General features: G+C 27.7%; 1 protein-coding gene across 2 annotated transcripts in view; it reads left to right on the top strand.

Annotated features, from left to right (window-relative positions):
• The window catches only part of LOC132949721 (furin-like protease 2), a 146,872-nt gene that overhangs the window by 93,982 nt on the left and 36,475 nt on the right, over positions 1-16,415 (top strand). For both annotated transcript variants that reach the window (XM_061020752.1, XM_061020751.1), the window contains exons 6-8: positions 705-864; positions 1,415-1,587; positions 11,583-11,713. In XM_061020752.1, the coding sequence (XP_060876735.1) occupies positions 705-864; positions 1,415-1,587; positions 11,583-11,713 (464 nt within the window). The remainder of the gene's footprint in view (positions 1-704; positions 865-1,414; positions 1,588-11,582; positions 11,714-16,415) is intronic.

Genomic DNA, 16,415 nt, shown 5'->3' with positions numbered 1-16,415 from the left:
AATATCTGTATTCTGTATAATTGGTCCTGTAATTAATTTAGGTATATATTAATATATTATTATCAAGTCATCAATCATTATTTAAATTTCGTATTAAATAATAATTAATATTATGAATGTTGTATAATACATACCCATGTATTTATTATATTTATTTAATATTTCACATCATTAAATAATATTAATGTATACAAATAGACCCATTAAATAATTTATAACCATAATAATAGCAAGCATGAATTTGATACAAGAGTTATAATTTAATTAAGTTTATGTCAGAGAAAAAGAAAAAAAATTATAATAGGCATTTCATAATAATAATAAAGGATAATTATTAATATAATAATATACATTTGAAAATATAACGTAACAAAGAATTTTAAGAATGTTTAATATAGTTTTAGTATTATACTGGTATATTTATATTATTTATTTATTATCTCATATATTTATTTTCCTGATAAGTCATTCATAGAAATATATTCTATAAATTATATAATATTGTTTTTATTCTATTCTTGAATAATCACAAACAAATTCCATGTTTTATAATATACTTCACTGTTTAATTATTTGAGTTCCTTGTAAACCTTAAACATTGTATACTGATTTTAGTATAAAGTTAATATATTTATTAAGTTAACAACAACCGTGCAATTTTATCATGATTTTATGGTTAAAACGTGTTAAATTTGTTTATGCAGGACCCAAGTGCTAGCACCGACATAAACGATAATGATGATGACCCTATGCCTCGGGACAATGGCGACAACAAGCACGGGACGAGGTGCGCCGGTGAAGTAGCTGCCATTGCATTTAACCAGTATTGCGGTATCGGCGTGGCATACAACGCCAGTATTGGAGGTACAGTAATAATATAAAAATACAAAGTTATAATTGACTATTGAGCCAGGGTATCATTGATATTTTTAGGATACATTGCACTGGAATTATCAATCAAAATTAAAACAGTACATAATTGATAATACTCTAAAATAAATTTAACCTAATTGAATAGATGAGTAAATAAAATATATCAATTTATTATAAAAAAAAATTGATATACCATACTCCGTTCGCCCATATAGAATATGATTGTGCACAAACCAAATCCGGTCGCACCCAATCTCCACAACTCGTATCTAGTCATATGCGCGAAGTAACCACATTCTCTCAGCAAGCGGAGTATAATATATAATATCGTTCTGTTAAATTTAAAATCCATTTACTATACCTATATACAATATACTATAAAGCATACATTATACATACTACATAATACAATACGCTAATTATAAAACAGTATACCTATATAGGTTATGTCTATTCTAAGTTTTAAGGGAAAATCATTTCTCATGGCAATGTTACTCATACGTTCTTCTTATATATATATATATATTATATTTTTTTTCAGGAGTTAGGATGTTAGATGGTACAGTAAATGATGCTGTTGAAGCTCGCGCGTTGGGTTTGAACATCAATCATATAGATATATACAGTGCTTCTTGGGGTCCAGAAGATGATGGTAAGACTGTTGACGGACCAGGGCCATTGGCAAGACGAGCATTCATTTACGGAGTGACTTCGGTAAATAAAATATTTGTATTAATAATAACACTTGAATTTTACTTAATTTTAAAATCAGCTTGTCTTAAACTGATTTTGTCTGTAATAGTTTGAAACTAATTACATTTTGGTAAAACTTACACTAATAATTTATTTTAATAGTTTGTAAGTACCATATACTAACAACGTAGATAGGTACTTTTATTTATATAGTTAAACATTGGTACGATTCAAGTGGAATTAAGAAATATGATTAGGTACTATTTGTTTTCAAAATGGCTGAGATCAGTGAATAACATTTGTTTTACTCCTTAAAAATGTTACAAGTATTCTTTTATTTAATTAAATTAAAATTATATTTTTTAATTTTAGGTTTAGTTGAAACAAATAAATTAACGTTTTCTCCTTAGATAGATTTATATTATTTTATTATACAATTTATAATTCAACAAATCTTAATCGCAGAGCCTCAACATTTTCTCCATTTCTATATAGAGAACGAATTTTTCAAAATATTTAGACATATAAATATATTTATACCGTAAACTTATTTTCACGATATTTTTCGGTACGTGGTTAAGTTTTTATTTTATTATAATATTTTTATTAGCTTCTATATACCATAAACTATTACAGCACAAAAGTTTTTATTTTTATTTATTAACCCGCGGTAACTTAGGCCATCAAGTGGTTTTTAACTGTGGGGGAGGGTACTGTAGGTTTAAACACGTGAGTTTGTTGGTTTGGCAGACTTTTTAGTGGCCCGGGTGGGGGATGGTGGCACTTCTTTCCGGACACCGTGACTTGCCTGAAGAAAAATTCGCCCGTAGCCGAGGTTTTGAACCGGCGTCGGTGCGTGTCGCAACCGACGCCTTAGTCCGCTCGGCCACTCCGTCCTCCAGCTCAACAAAAACGTATATTATTTAAATAACATATGACAGCTCGAAGGCTTAAAGATAATAACAAATCAGACTATTTGAAGAATATAAGAAAAATAACAGTTTTCAAAACAAGATAGCTATAAATATTATAAAAAAATTATAATAATAATAATGGAAATAGATAATTATATATGTTAATTGGGATATAGATAAATTTAAATATTTGAAATATATTAATGAGAGTATAATATGATTGATAATGAATAAGATTATTAAAATGATGGAGTATTGGTCAAAAATAGATTAAGGGGGGGGATAAATGTTTTGGCGATAAGTGCCCTTAGAAGTGAAGAAGGAAGAGGAATTGTAAGTCTAATTAATTAATTTAGAGTTGAATGTGATTAACTGTGAAAGAATGTTGAAAACTATGTTCTGTGTGAGAATTTTGGTTATTGGTAGCTTCTGTGTATGTTTTGATTTCGGGTTGAGTATGGAAATCATGGGCCTTGGTTAGAGCAACCTTTGGAGAAGATTTCTCGAGAGTTGACTTAAATGCTGTGCATCCCTTGAAGTTGGCAGTGTGATCCTTGGTGCTAGGGTGCATTTGGCGGCACTGTTGCGCTCTTTGGTGCACTTATCCGTTATTCATCGCATTTGACGCATCGAAACTCGTGTTAGCAATGGTTGTAGGCCAGTAGGATTAGCAATTATGACACTGCGGCGGGTTACGACTATTTGTATTTTTATGTAGTAGTAGTTTCTCAATTATTACATTAGTATTAAGTAGTGACGTGTGTCTTGAAGGTCCTTAATATTTTGCGGAAAATATCTACAAACAACAGAGGGAGGGAGCTTTTATTTTAGATTCTAAGCGAACCGATGAATGTTTTGATTTTACAATGATGTGTGTTTTTTTCCTTTCTGTAAACATTTTTTCTAGTAGAAATAATGCTTCGATTTTCAACTTCACCAACTTTTCTTATGGGAAAGTGAATCTAGTTGGTACTTTTGAAAGGTCAAATTAGAAAATTCACAGTTTTTTTCAAAAGCGAAGAGAAAACAAACAAGAAATTAAAGAAAAACGGCGATTTTTGTGCAAAATCCGTTTTCAAGAAAATCGGTTTAGTTTTTTTGGTGCAACTAAAAAACTAATGCTTTAAATTTGTATCGGATATTACAATTTTCTATACACCATACAATTTTCAAAATATTTTGACTCATTTTGAGCGATTTATAGGCATAAGAAATTTTTTATTTTATTAATTTGATATATTATTTTTAATATTTATTTTATTGTGGATATTTGGGGCTCCATGTCGTTATCAGTTTTAAACAGGTGGTCGAGGTAGTCCACAGAGCTGCTGGTTGAGGGCGTGTCAATTAAATTTAACTAGTATCATTTGAGGCACGATTAAAGATATATTTAAAGTTGTATCTTTAATATTGATTTTAGGCGAGCGCGACAAAACAGTTAGGAGAGGTATAAACTTTATTTCTTTAGTTTTTTTTGTCATTTTGACTTGGCAAACCTACCAAATGAAAACAAAACTAATAAATAATAATAATATAAATATAATATAACATACACTAAACAGAATAATTTTCACCGCTGATAATCATTTTTCGTTTACAATTAACATAAAATCTGAAAAATAAAATACAATTAACATTTTTTTTTAAAATAAACACTTCCATTACAGTTACTCAGTGCACTTGAAATCTACAATATAGTATACACTAGATCTCTGGTTTTTTTTATTTTACTAATCGCTATCAAGAAAATTAATGAGCAAGTCTATAGAAAATGTATACTTACAGGCTACAATACAAGCGGATGACTTAAGTGCCGATGCCATTTTGTCCTCAAAAATACACTGCGGGAATAACAATACCGTCTTGTAGAATCAACCAAATCTCATAATTTTTTTTTTTAATTGCTAAAAGGAAATATTCTACAGCCCGCATTGATCTTTGTGTTTCAATATTTTATTCTCAAACTTAATGTCTAAAAAAATTCAAGATAAAAAGCATTATTTACACATTTTTTATTACAATTATATGAAATAAAATACAAAATCAGAGACCGATGTGGCCTATAGGAAGTTTTCTTTTTTTAGATAAAAATATAATCATAAAAATCCGACAATTCTACAAAACCAGAGAGTTATTCCCGTGAAGTCATTTTTTTTCGATATAATACACCCTATTAACCCCCCTCACCCTTAAATAGCTATCGGGTAGTAGATTAGTAGAAAAATATTATAATTGAGATGGCAACTACAACATAACATTTTATTTTCAAATTTCATTGAATTTCGGAAAATTTGAAAAACTGGCACCAGACACCCTTAATAACATTTATTATCATAAATATTACATAACATGGGTCATACAGTTTCATGTGATGCTACCAATTTATTGGAAATCGATTTTATTTGGCACTCTGAGATATCATTTTTTATTTGTGTAATAGTTTCCTAAGCATTTTGAAATACATGTAAGAAAGAATCGTTTTGAAATGCGATGATATATTATTGCTTCCAACAATTACCACTATCCAGTACCGTGTATAGCACTGATGTGAGGTAAGCTAAACCCTAAACGAATGCCCAATAAATAGTTTATGTATCCAGCCCGCTCTTCTTTTTACAACTGATAATTAAATAACTCCAGAAAAAGATTTGAAGGTTTTAGAAACAATTCATTATATGTTAGCAGAAATCTATTACAACAGTTCCCACTTTTATAACCGTTTGAATTATTTTAAGAATCAATTGAAGTATATATTTTCTAACGTGAATTGGTATGTCATAAATTGTAATTCTACGTTTATAATGTAACTTTAAAATTATATGTAATAGTCAAATAAGTCAATCTGGTATCTTTAGCATACAACGTTAATGGAAATTATATACATTTTAGATAACATAATATTATAATAATAATTAATATGGGGAGCTTCAAGAACCACGGAAATATTAAAACAATATTATTATTACATGAAACTCATGAACCGCACATAAAATTATGATGCTAACTATATTCTGTACATTGGCTATACTCTCTGTTGCAAAAATAAATATTAATAAATGCAAACAGGGCACAGAAACTTTGTTGTGTTTAGAATTCGTCTTACATCCCTTACCTATATAGGCGTTTATCGGTATTTTGTATCATTTTATATTTTAAATAAATTACAGTATTTAATAAAAGTAATGGTTTTGAGAAACGAAATATACTTTTACTGTCTGGGGTATTTTTTAAATGTTAGTCACTCATAAAAAAAAAATTATGATTCCAATAAATATCTTTGAGGTTTTATAAAAATATAAATTGTATAATATAATTATTCTCGTATTCAAATATCAAGTGTTAAAACTCAACATTACTTCTCGTTTGAAAGAAATATTCAAAGTTTCGAATTCCTAGAATTCATGTTTTAAACTATTATAAAATTATATACAACTTTTTCCTCCGTTGGGAATTGCACCCAATATTTTCTTCTGTCTTGTTTCTTTAGTACTTTTCTGTAGTATTTTCTAAATTAAAATTAATATCAATTTTGTCTGTAAAAACATATACAAACCTAAAATTATAGAAAAACTATCATTATTTAGGGGATTCGATACCGTGATTTTCTATTTTTGTCTAATACATGCGCGACATAGGATTTTAGACTGGTTCATTGCCAAACATACCAATTGATCTAATGAAGCGATACGAATTCTAAAAACAGATTTGAATTTATCGTCAAGTTTACTTGAAATCGACTCCTACATTTTCGATTTTTCGATTATAACTTCTCCAAAAATTAAAATACTCTTTTTTAATATGTCAATTTGGGGGATAATATCAAACATGTAAGAAAGTCGATTTCAAGTAGATTTGACGAAAAATTCAAATCTGTTTTAAGAATTCTTATCACTTCAATAAATCGATTGGAATGTTTGGCAATAAACACGTCTAAAATACTATGTCGCGCGTGTGTTAGACAAAAACAGAAAATCATGGTATCATATCCCCTTCAAATATGATTAATTAATTAAAATTATAGGATTGTAATTATTCTTTTAATAAAAAAAAAAAAAATAAAAAAAAAAAAGGATTTAATTTTATTATAATAGTTAGGTAGTAGTTATATTTACTTTATTTTACTTGTTTGAGGAACATATACATATAATATAAAATTAAATAATATTATCTTCTTATATCTTATGATGAGTCTTAATAATAATATACCTAAGTATATAATTATTAATTAATGATAACGAATCCCTAAAATAATTTTCCATTGTTAATTTTAATTATTTAAATTTAAATGATTGTATTATATTTTTAGTAATTTTAAATCGTCTTCATGTTTTTGTTTGAATTTAAGATAAACTAATAATTACTATAAATCTAGTTTTTTAATCATCATTTCAAATACCCACAACCATTTTCTTTGAAAAGTTTTACTTATAGGTACTATACAATAATTATTACTCGGAAAGTCAAACTTTATAATCACATTTCATCCAATTTTACCTGTTTTAAAAAGGATCAACTTTTAAACGTTTGTTTATGAATTTAATCCGAAAGAAAAATACAATTTTAATGGCGTTCTGGATTTTAGTATATTTTATGTTGTTAATGAACTGACTTTAAAAGTTGTTCGATATTTTTCGCATTAATGTGAAATTATAAAACGACCAAAACCGAATCGGAAATACTCTTTTCACTACACAAATTCTGTTTGTGCCGACCGTTGATACTTACGAAGGCTAGGTGTTCTGGTGTTCCATTGACCTTATTACTTATATTTTATTTTTGCAGAAAAATAAATAGGAAAGAGAAAAAAACCTACAATTCATGCACAGTGTGATATAGGTACAAGTGTCGCGTATAAATGAACCAGTTATTTATACAAGTTCGAGTCATTAACATTGTGTTTGATACCCTTTTCTTTCTTAAGCACGCACTTAAAAATTCTTTTAATTTCGTTTTTGTATTATATACAGTACTTACCTACTTGACATAAACATGTCTGAAACACATATTAATGTCTCTTCATAGAACTGGCCAAGGTATATCAAAAACCACACCCACAGAGCTTGTGTTCCTACATTATATAATATTATTATATTAAGTTTAGAATTTTACGGCTACATTATACCGAGTCAAAATAATTATTTTTACTTATGTACTAATTATTTGTGAGCACCATAATATTAATATGTTATTAGACATTTAAATGGAGTTGTATCTCCGTAAATAAAGAACATTATTATTATTATTAGTCATAACATTACAATAAGATACCTTCATTTTTAGACAACCAACTTGCCAAAACGATTTTTACGTTGCAACATTTCTTATACAATTTCTTTGTTTTATTTCTTCGTCAACTAGAAATACCAAATATGTGGATTTTTTTCGTCAGATGTCATTACGTCTGAAGTGACATAACAATGAACTTTACTTGTTAAATCATCTATTTCCCTGGACATTTCCAAGTCCTTGTCCGTGACAAGTGAAAAATTAAATACTTTAAGAACAAAAAAAAATAAATGTATACATTTAATTCAGCCAGTATGCTTGAAACCCATTATTTTGATTGTAGTATTGTCGTATTGAAATGATTTGATCTTAAAACTTGTGTTTTAATTTTCGTAATAATAATTATAGGTACTATTACAAATAATACAATTTTAAATCAGATGAATTTAAGTATTATATTCTATTAACACGTTCGTAATATTTTTGGTGATTCAATTTGGGTGTTTACTAAAAATAATAGAAAAAAGATTTTCATCACATTCTAATTCAAGTTTATTTGGAGGTGGAGGCTGTTTCTATACACCGTATGTCTTCAAAAACAATGTAGTTGGAATGTAGGATATACTGTATAATTAAATTACCCATATTACCCTATTCATATTTTTGATCTCTGTTTGTGGCACATGAAACTAGACTATTGGATCATCAATTCCCCGCGGACAGAATTCTAAAATATGCATAGAATACTGAGTAATGTAAGTAACTGAGCTATGGAGTGTACCCAGTTTCCGCGGTAACACGGTATAGTTTATTGTTTATTGTATATGACAAGTTTTCTAAAAAAAAAATATTAGTTATAAGTACCTAATAACATAAAGTAATTAATTAAAGAATAAAATATCTAATACATAAATCATATAACTATATAATATGGATAACGCATTGTGTTCATTTTTCCTGTGTTATTATATAATACATAGTGTACCTAAATTTGAATTAAAAAAAACTGAAGTTTTCAAAATATTTGTAATTTTACAATGAGCCTTAATATATGGTATGATTATTTTAAAGTTATTTTTTTCTTATTTGTTAATATGGCAAGTTCCCTGAAGCATCATACTTAAATCAAAACCATCTAACGAAACTAGATTTTGTTGAAAATAGTCATAATATGGTCAATTTTTTCCAATTTTTTTTTCCTATATTTTTCTTTGCGCTAAAATTAAATTTCATACTTTAAAAATACCCTTATCCGTACTTTTTGAATTTTAAAAGAATTACCTAGAAAAAAATATTTATTTTTTTATTTTTGTGTCTATCGTCACCTTTTAGGACAGTAAAAATGCTTGGATTTTCTTCAACAATAACTTTTCTGATAGGAAAGTGAATCTGGTTGGTACTTTGGGGAGTTAAAAGTAAACATTTTCCAGAAGTTTTCAAATACAACGTGAAAAACAAAAGAAAAATTAAAGAAAAATAAGAATTTTTACGCAAAATCTGTTTTTGAAAAAATCGATTTTGGTTTTTGGTGCAACTCTAAAAAAAATGACTAGGTACAAGAAATTTTGACTGAATGTTTATATTAGCATTTTCTATGCACGATAAAATGTTGAAAATATTTTGACTTATTTTAAGCTGTTTACGGACATTTTTAGTTTCCATTTTTTTTAGTTTTTTTTTTCTATAAATATCAATAAAATTTTATTTGTTGGTTAAAAAAGCTTGAAAATTTAATGCAAGGCCTGATATATCGTTCTAATAGCAGTTGAAAAATATTAAAAATACATAACCACAATTTTTTTTTTATAAGCTTTCAAAGTTCAAATTTTGACAAAATTTATCAAATTTATAATTTAATAATTATTTTGTAGGTAAAAACTTATAAAATATTCAACTTTTATAGCTAAGAATTTATAATTCAAAACAAAGCTCCACGTGAATAGGTTACATATAAATTACTTATATAATATCCAAGTATATAATATCCTGGTAATATCCAAAGCTGGGCATTAACGAGTTAAAAAGTGAAGTTAATTTAAAATGTTAATTTAATTTAAACTTTTTAACTTAACTAGTTACTTTAGGCTTTTCATCAACTTAACTGTTAACTTACTAAATTTCTTTCTTAATTAACGTGAAATTAACGAGTTATTTTTTCATTTTAAGAAGTAAGTAAAGTTATTTATTTTGTTTTTAATTTTGTAATAATTCACTATTTCTGTCTATTCGTTTTCATGTCAAAAAATATGTATCGTAAATTGTTTAAAGTTAAAAATTTATATCATTCGAATCTAACTTATATGGAAATACTGTATGAAGTATTAACACTATATCCTATAATTTAGTTTTGGGTTGGAAAAAAATTGATTACGCTAGCGTTGTATAAACACATTAACTTTTTTTTAACTCAATAAAAAGTTAACAAAAAGTGTATTAACTTTTAAGTTAACTGAGTTAACCTATAGTTAAATTAACTTTAAACTTTTTGTTATTGGTACATATTAACTTAACTTAACTGAGTTATAAAAAATCATTAACTTGCCCAGCCTTGGTAATATCATAGGCTGACTGACCGTTTTCGCTTAAAATCGTTTTTCTTATACAATGATATTATATCATTAAATTCAAATTTAACACCATCCATTACAGTGACCCACTTGTAACCTACTGTACAGCAGAGCGACATCCACTTATCCGCCTTTTTGAAAATAAAAATATAAGTTTATGCGTCAAATTAAAAATCAACATACGAGTAGACAGTAATAATAGTAAACCAGAATCAATATTTTACCTATAGTGATACTATTTAAAGACGATGATGTATTGATGTGTGATGTAGGTGATAGAGTATATAAAAGGAAAGTAATCTTGATTGTCTGGTCTTTTTTTATTGATCATAAATACATCGACATCTAGGTCATTAGTACAAAGCTGTTAAGTTAGGTGTTATTTACATTAAGTTACATTATTTTTTTTTTAATTAGATTATACAATTTTGATTTTTTAAGAATAAAATTAAGTTGTTTGTGTTCTGTAGGTTTGGTCCAAGTGCTTGGCAATATATATTATTATATAAATATCTATTTATAATAATATTAATGTTAGTGTACTATTAAAATACCAATTAATTACACATATGTTTTTCATATAATAACATTATTATACATATCTACCAATTATATATTGTAATCGTAATAAATAGAAGGTAATGGATATACTGAAAAAATTTTATAATTGAAAATTCATATACATATCAGTATTATACACCAAATATTTGGGGGACGAGGTGGCCGAGCGAACTAACGCGACGGATTCGGCACAGCCGGTCCGAGTTCGATCCTCGACCACCGGGTGGCATTTTTCTCCGTGCAAGTCACGGTGTCCGGAGAACAAGTGCCGCCATCCCCCACCTGGGCATGGCAGATACCTACGGGTGCCCAGTCAAAAATTCTGCCAAACTAAACACATACGTGTTCCTCCCCCTACCGACTTAATAACCTACAGTAAAAACTAAAAAAGCTAATGGCCTCGGATGCCGGGCTCAAGATCAATAAAAAAAAAAAAAAATTTATACACCGAATAATGGAAGTTATTATATTAATGAAAGGTAATTTTGTTATTAATTCCACTTTTTTCAAATCCATTTATAATATGTATTTTTAATAGAAAGAAATGTTCTTGCAGTCTTATTTTGGTTACATGCATACAATTATAAAAATAAACTATTTTATTTCGTGAACTTAACACAAAACAGTGTGTCAAATATTTATCAAGAAGAAAAACTTACTTTTAAATTTATTGAGGTTAAATAATTAATATTATTCAATACATGATAAATTTATAAATTTATAAATTTCTATTATTATTTCGCCATAGGGCCGTCACGGAAAAGGATCTATATTTGTCTGGGCATCTGGTAATGGTGGACGACATACTGATTCTTGCAATTGTGACGGATACACAAACAGCATTTTTACATTGTCAATATCCAGCGCCACACAAGGAGGGTAAGTTCGTAGCATCGAAACTTAATTTACATTAAGCTGGTAGGATATTAAATGTTATAATTTACAGTATTCAGTTAATGATACAATTATATTAATTATGATGAACTAATGCAATCAGTATTAATTTGTATATGACGGAAGAAAAAATATTTTAGGTAATGATAGGTATACCTATATACCTTTTATACTTAATTTAATCAATGTGTTTTTTTACATTCAGTTTGATATTTGTTGTCATTAAACAAATGTAAATTATTATATAAAAAGTATACCTACTAATTTCAATTGTAGTCGTAAACTAAATTTAACTATAATACATTTATAATCATTACATTACTATACTTTGCTACCTACTCATCAATACCCACATTTAAATATATTCATATATTATATATATTTACAACACACATATTTCATGAACAGTTTTCAAATAGATTTCAATATATTTAAATTGTATTTGTCTATATTATACTATAATAATATGATTGATAATTTTAAATATTATTATTTATTGGTCAATGAGCAGGGGCCACGCCAAATATGTAGTGTAATACTCCGCTCATCAAAAGTTTATAGTGGCTTCAACTACAAACATATATAATGTAGAAAAAGTAAGGGCGGCATTATAAAATATTAGAATTGCTGCAGCTTAAATTTCCCATAAGGGAAATTTTTAAAAAGTTAATACTTTTTGAAATAACGAGTGTTTGCTGTTATAAGAATCATCTTGGATATAAATATTATATTATATACTCAGTCGTTTGTTATTAATATTGAGCATCGTGCTTTCTACCGTAATGGTTGATTTCCATTACTAAATTGATTAACTTCCATGCGTAATATTGTTTCATATCCTGACTTTTTATAATACGTAATTTAATATTCACGATGTAATACCATACGTTATAGATAGCTTCCATGAATAAATAAATGTATAAGAACAACTGTATTTGGTATGCATATAGAGTTCAAAGCAAAATAAACATAATAACACACTTACACGATTGTTATTAAAATTGTATAGTCATTGATAAAAAGCTTTGAAAACGTAATTATTTAATATAGCAATTCAAGGTTCGAGTAACAGTTAACTTTTCAGAACGTAAACTTAATAATATTAACATATTATAATTTTCTTAAAATTCAATATTAATGATCTGTTTATTATAAAATACACCTATAAATATATTTACAGGAAAAAACGGACATATTTATTTATGCTTTACTTATGAGACAATAATGACTCGCAAAAACTGAATCGGACCGAATTTACTCGTATACAGTATACATATAACAATATTTTTATAACGTTATTAATTATTTATGATTTCACAGGTGGCAACTTGTTTCTACTAATATAATTAAAATAAAAAGTAAATACAATTGAGTGTGAAACTTTTCAACGCCAAACGAGTTTTTGATTATGATACAATTGGGAATACATTTCTACATAATTTACATTTTTTGAAAAAAAAGAGTATATAAAAACCGTAGTCTAAACAAAAATTTAACTCCCGTTAAAAAAGTGGTTGTTCAAAGAAATATAAATTCATGACCTACTGTGTCATAGATTTAAAAAAAATATTTTTTTGAAGTAATTTTAAAACAAAATATGAGTCTTCTAACTTGACTTAGTTAACTTATTAGTATAAAATGGAATAGCTCATCTAACATTTTAGTATAATGTAACTACTTAAAACAAATGTCCGCATAAATTACACTTATTTTAAATTAAGATATGTATCAAATCTCAAGAAATATTTATATAGATACTGCTTTTTTACAGCATCTGAATTAAAATTCATTAATATATGGTTATTGAGAACCATTCAGTACCGTTTATCTCTTCGAATATTGTATTAATATTTTAAAATGTTTTTTATAAAAATCAGACAAAACTTAATTTTATTCAAAGAAAAAAAAAATTTTTAAAAATTCTCAAACTGGAGAAATGTGAAATATTAACAACTATTGTTATCTCATTCCTTGTACAATTATACTACCTTATCAAGAACAGTATTTCACATTGTAATAACCACTAACACTGTTGAAAAATTATAAAAACATTTTTTTCTTTTCTGAAGCTTGATTATAAAATAACTTAGATATATATATTTATTTAAACTAACATGTATATAAATAATTTAATAAGTATTCTTTTAATTTTCACAATGATTTAATTTTCAACTTAAACAGATTATATCTGAATGATTAAATAAATATTACATTATCTACTAAAATAATCATCGGATAGATTTCTTAAGTTAATTTAGAATCACATAGCGTTACAATTAGTGTCGTACAAAATATAAAAATTTATTTACCCCTCTATCAAAAACGTTGTCAATATTCAATCTGCGTTATAAGGTCCCAAATAAACCTATATGTAGTAACAGTACTACTTCTAAAATGTATGGCTGTATTAATCTATAATTATTGTAAACCTTGTATACGCTATGATTATGAATGTGGTATTGTAGTGTAGTTATTTGCCAAATATTTGTCGGATTAGTTAGTTAATAATATTATTTCTAAACAGTAGCAGTGCATTATATTTATGTACAAACGATTGGGTATGTGAAATATTATATTATAATATAACAACATTTAATTAATAATTGGTGGCTTGGTGTGGCGTGGTCCGTAAATTCAATGCTGCGGAAACGCTCTGAGTGTACGTATCGGCCGGTGCTGCTAGCTCCCGGATGGGTGACCACCCCGGGGTTTTATCAATAAATCCTTTCCACACATACAAAACGTGTTCTAACCACAACCGTCCCCCCCTACAAACAAAAACAGTTAATGGCTATAGTTGCCGGCTTAAGTGAATAAAAAAAAAAAAAAATTAATAATTGATAAACTATAGGTAGGTTTTTTTAATTTACATTAAAAATTATCATTATCATTTGATATTGGAAAGACTAAGTTAATGTGGTTGACTGTTGTAATTTAATATTACATAAGACACATCCTGTAAAAAAATAGTGTTTATAATTTATTTAACTACAATATTACATTTTTGTTCATTATTCTATCAATGTGAATTATGTGTTAGGATAACTTTATACAGAGTGATTCACAAATCATAATCACCTCCATGTTATCCTTTAATGTTTTGATTTTTGGGATTTTTAAATATATCAGACTATTTTTATAATTCTTGAATTTTTTTGTACTATTTAAGAAGTGTTCTGTGGTGATAAAATTAAAATTTATGTTGATAAAAAATTTATCACTCAGTAAAAAAGCTTGAAAATTCAGTGTAATGTATTTGGTAAGTGTTTTTGATAACAGTTTAAAAATATTAATGATACATAGAAACGATTATTTTTTATATTCATCTAAAGTGAAAATATTAACGAAATCCCGATAATTTTCAAATTATTTTTCAGTTAGAAATTCATAAAATTCATTATTGGGAATAAAAAATGGAAGTGAGCATACTGGGTGAATCACATCACTCTGTAGATAACTATACATACCTACTATCAATTTATTAACTTATTACATGAAATATTAAAATTAATACTTCAATATAGTTTTTGTCACGCCTGCACCGAAAGTTTGGTTTACGATAGCGGTTGAAGCGTTGGAAAGCGTCCTTTTTCCGTCCTGCGGGCGGTAAAGTGGGAATCCCTAATAGTGTCGGGCGGTAAAGTGGAAATCCCCAAAAGTGTCGGGCAGTGAAGTGGAAATCCCCAAAAGTGCCGAGCGGTTAAGTGGAAATCCCCAAAAATTCCGAGCGGTTAAGTGGAAATCCCCAACAATTCCGAGCGGTTAAGTGGAAATCCCCAAAAGTGCTGCGAACACATTTCACGCGCGACGCGTGTATACCCTGCACAAAAAGTCACTAAAATCTATACTACAGTCGTCGGTTCCTTACAAATTATAAACTTTTGGTTACATCACATAATCATATTATAACCTCCATTCGTGACGCTTAAAATAAATAAAACCAAATCGTTTCTTTCATGAAATATATTGTTGTCGTATAATTATAGTCTAGTTGTTGCATAGATCCCTGCATTACCTTTGCCGTTAGCGATGAATGCAGAGGCGTGACAAAAAATAGTATGTGTGGCTCGTGCGGGAAGGTAATTTCAGTCTTGGGCGAAATACGGCACGAGCCGCAGGCGAGGTCCGCACTTTTCGCCCGCGACTGAAATAGCTCACTTCCCGCCCTTGCCACACAATATACTATTAATTTAGCCTCTTTATGGTTTGTGACAATTCGACACTGCTTTACCTATTTTAAAAATTCGTTTTTTTTTTAATTGATAAGTAATTTTTCAAGAAATTACTTAAAACTGCCGAAAAATCAACACCATATAACACACAGCGACCTGAGTTCAAGAAAACTTGCATGACTGCAAATTTTTTTAATTATAATAAAACACTGTCTATTGGCGATAGATGCCTTACGCACCCTGCAATGTCTGTAATCTGTATCCTTTCGTACTTTCTTAAACTCAATATTCATTTTATCAGTTTTTTATTCGTTTTTTTTTTTATTTAAGATTGATTTTAAAAACCGAACCATTAAGTTTTATTACATAGTCATCACATTTTTCAGAACAAAAGGAGACTGCTTTTTCATTATCAGCTTTTATGTTACCAATTTTTAAATCATTATTCTCATAATCTTCATCATCACTAATAATCGTTTATCTTCTATTTTCCTTTGGTGACATTTTTCTTAATA

Source organism: Metopolophium dirhodum, chromosome 7 (assembly GCF_019925205.1).
Source record: "Metopolophium dirhodum isolate CAU chromosome 7, ASM1992520v1, whole genome shotgun sequence".
Taxonomy (NCBI): Eukaryota; Metazoa; Arthropoda; class Insecta; order Hemiptera; family Aphididae; genus Metopolophium; species Metopolophium dirhodum.
The sequence above is the reverse complement of the archived record's forward strand: the minus strand, read 5'-3'. Positions and strand labels throughout refer to the sequence as shown.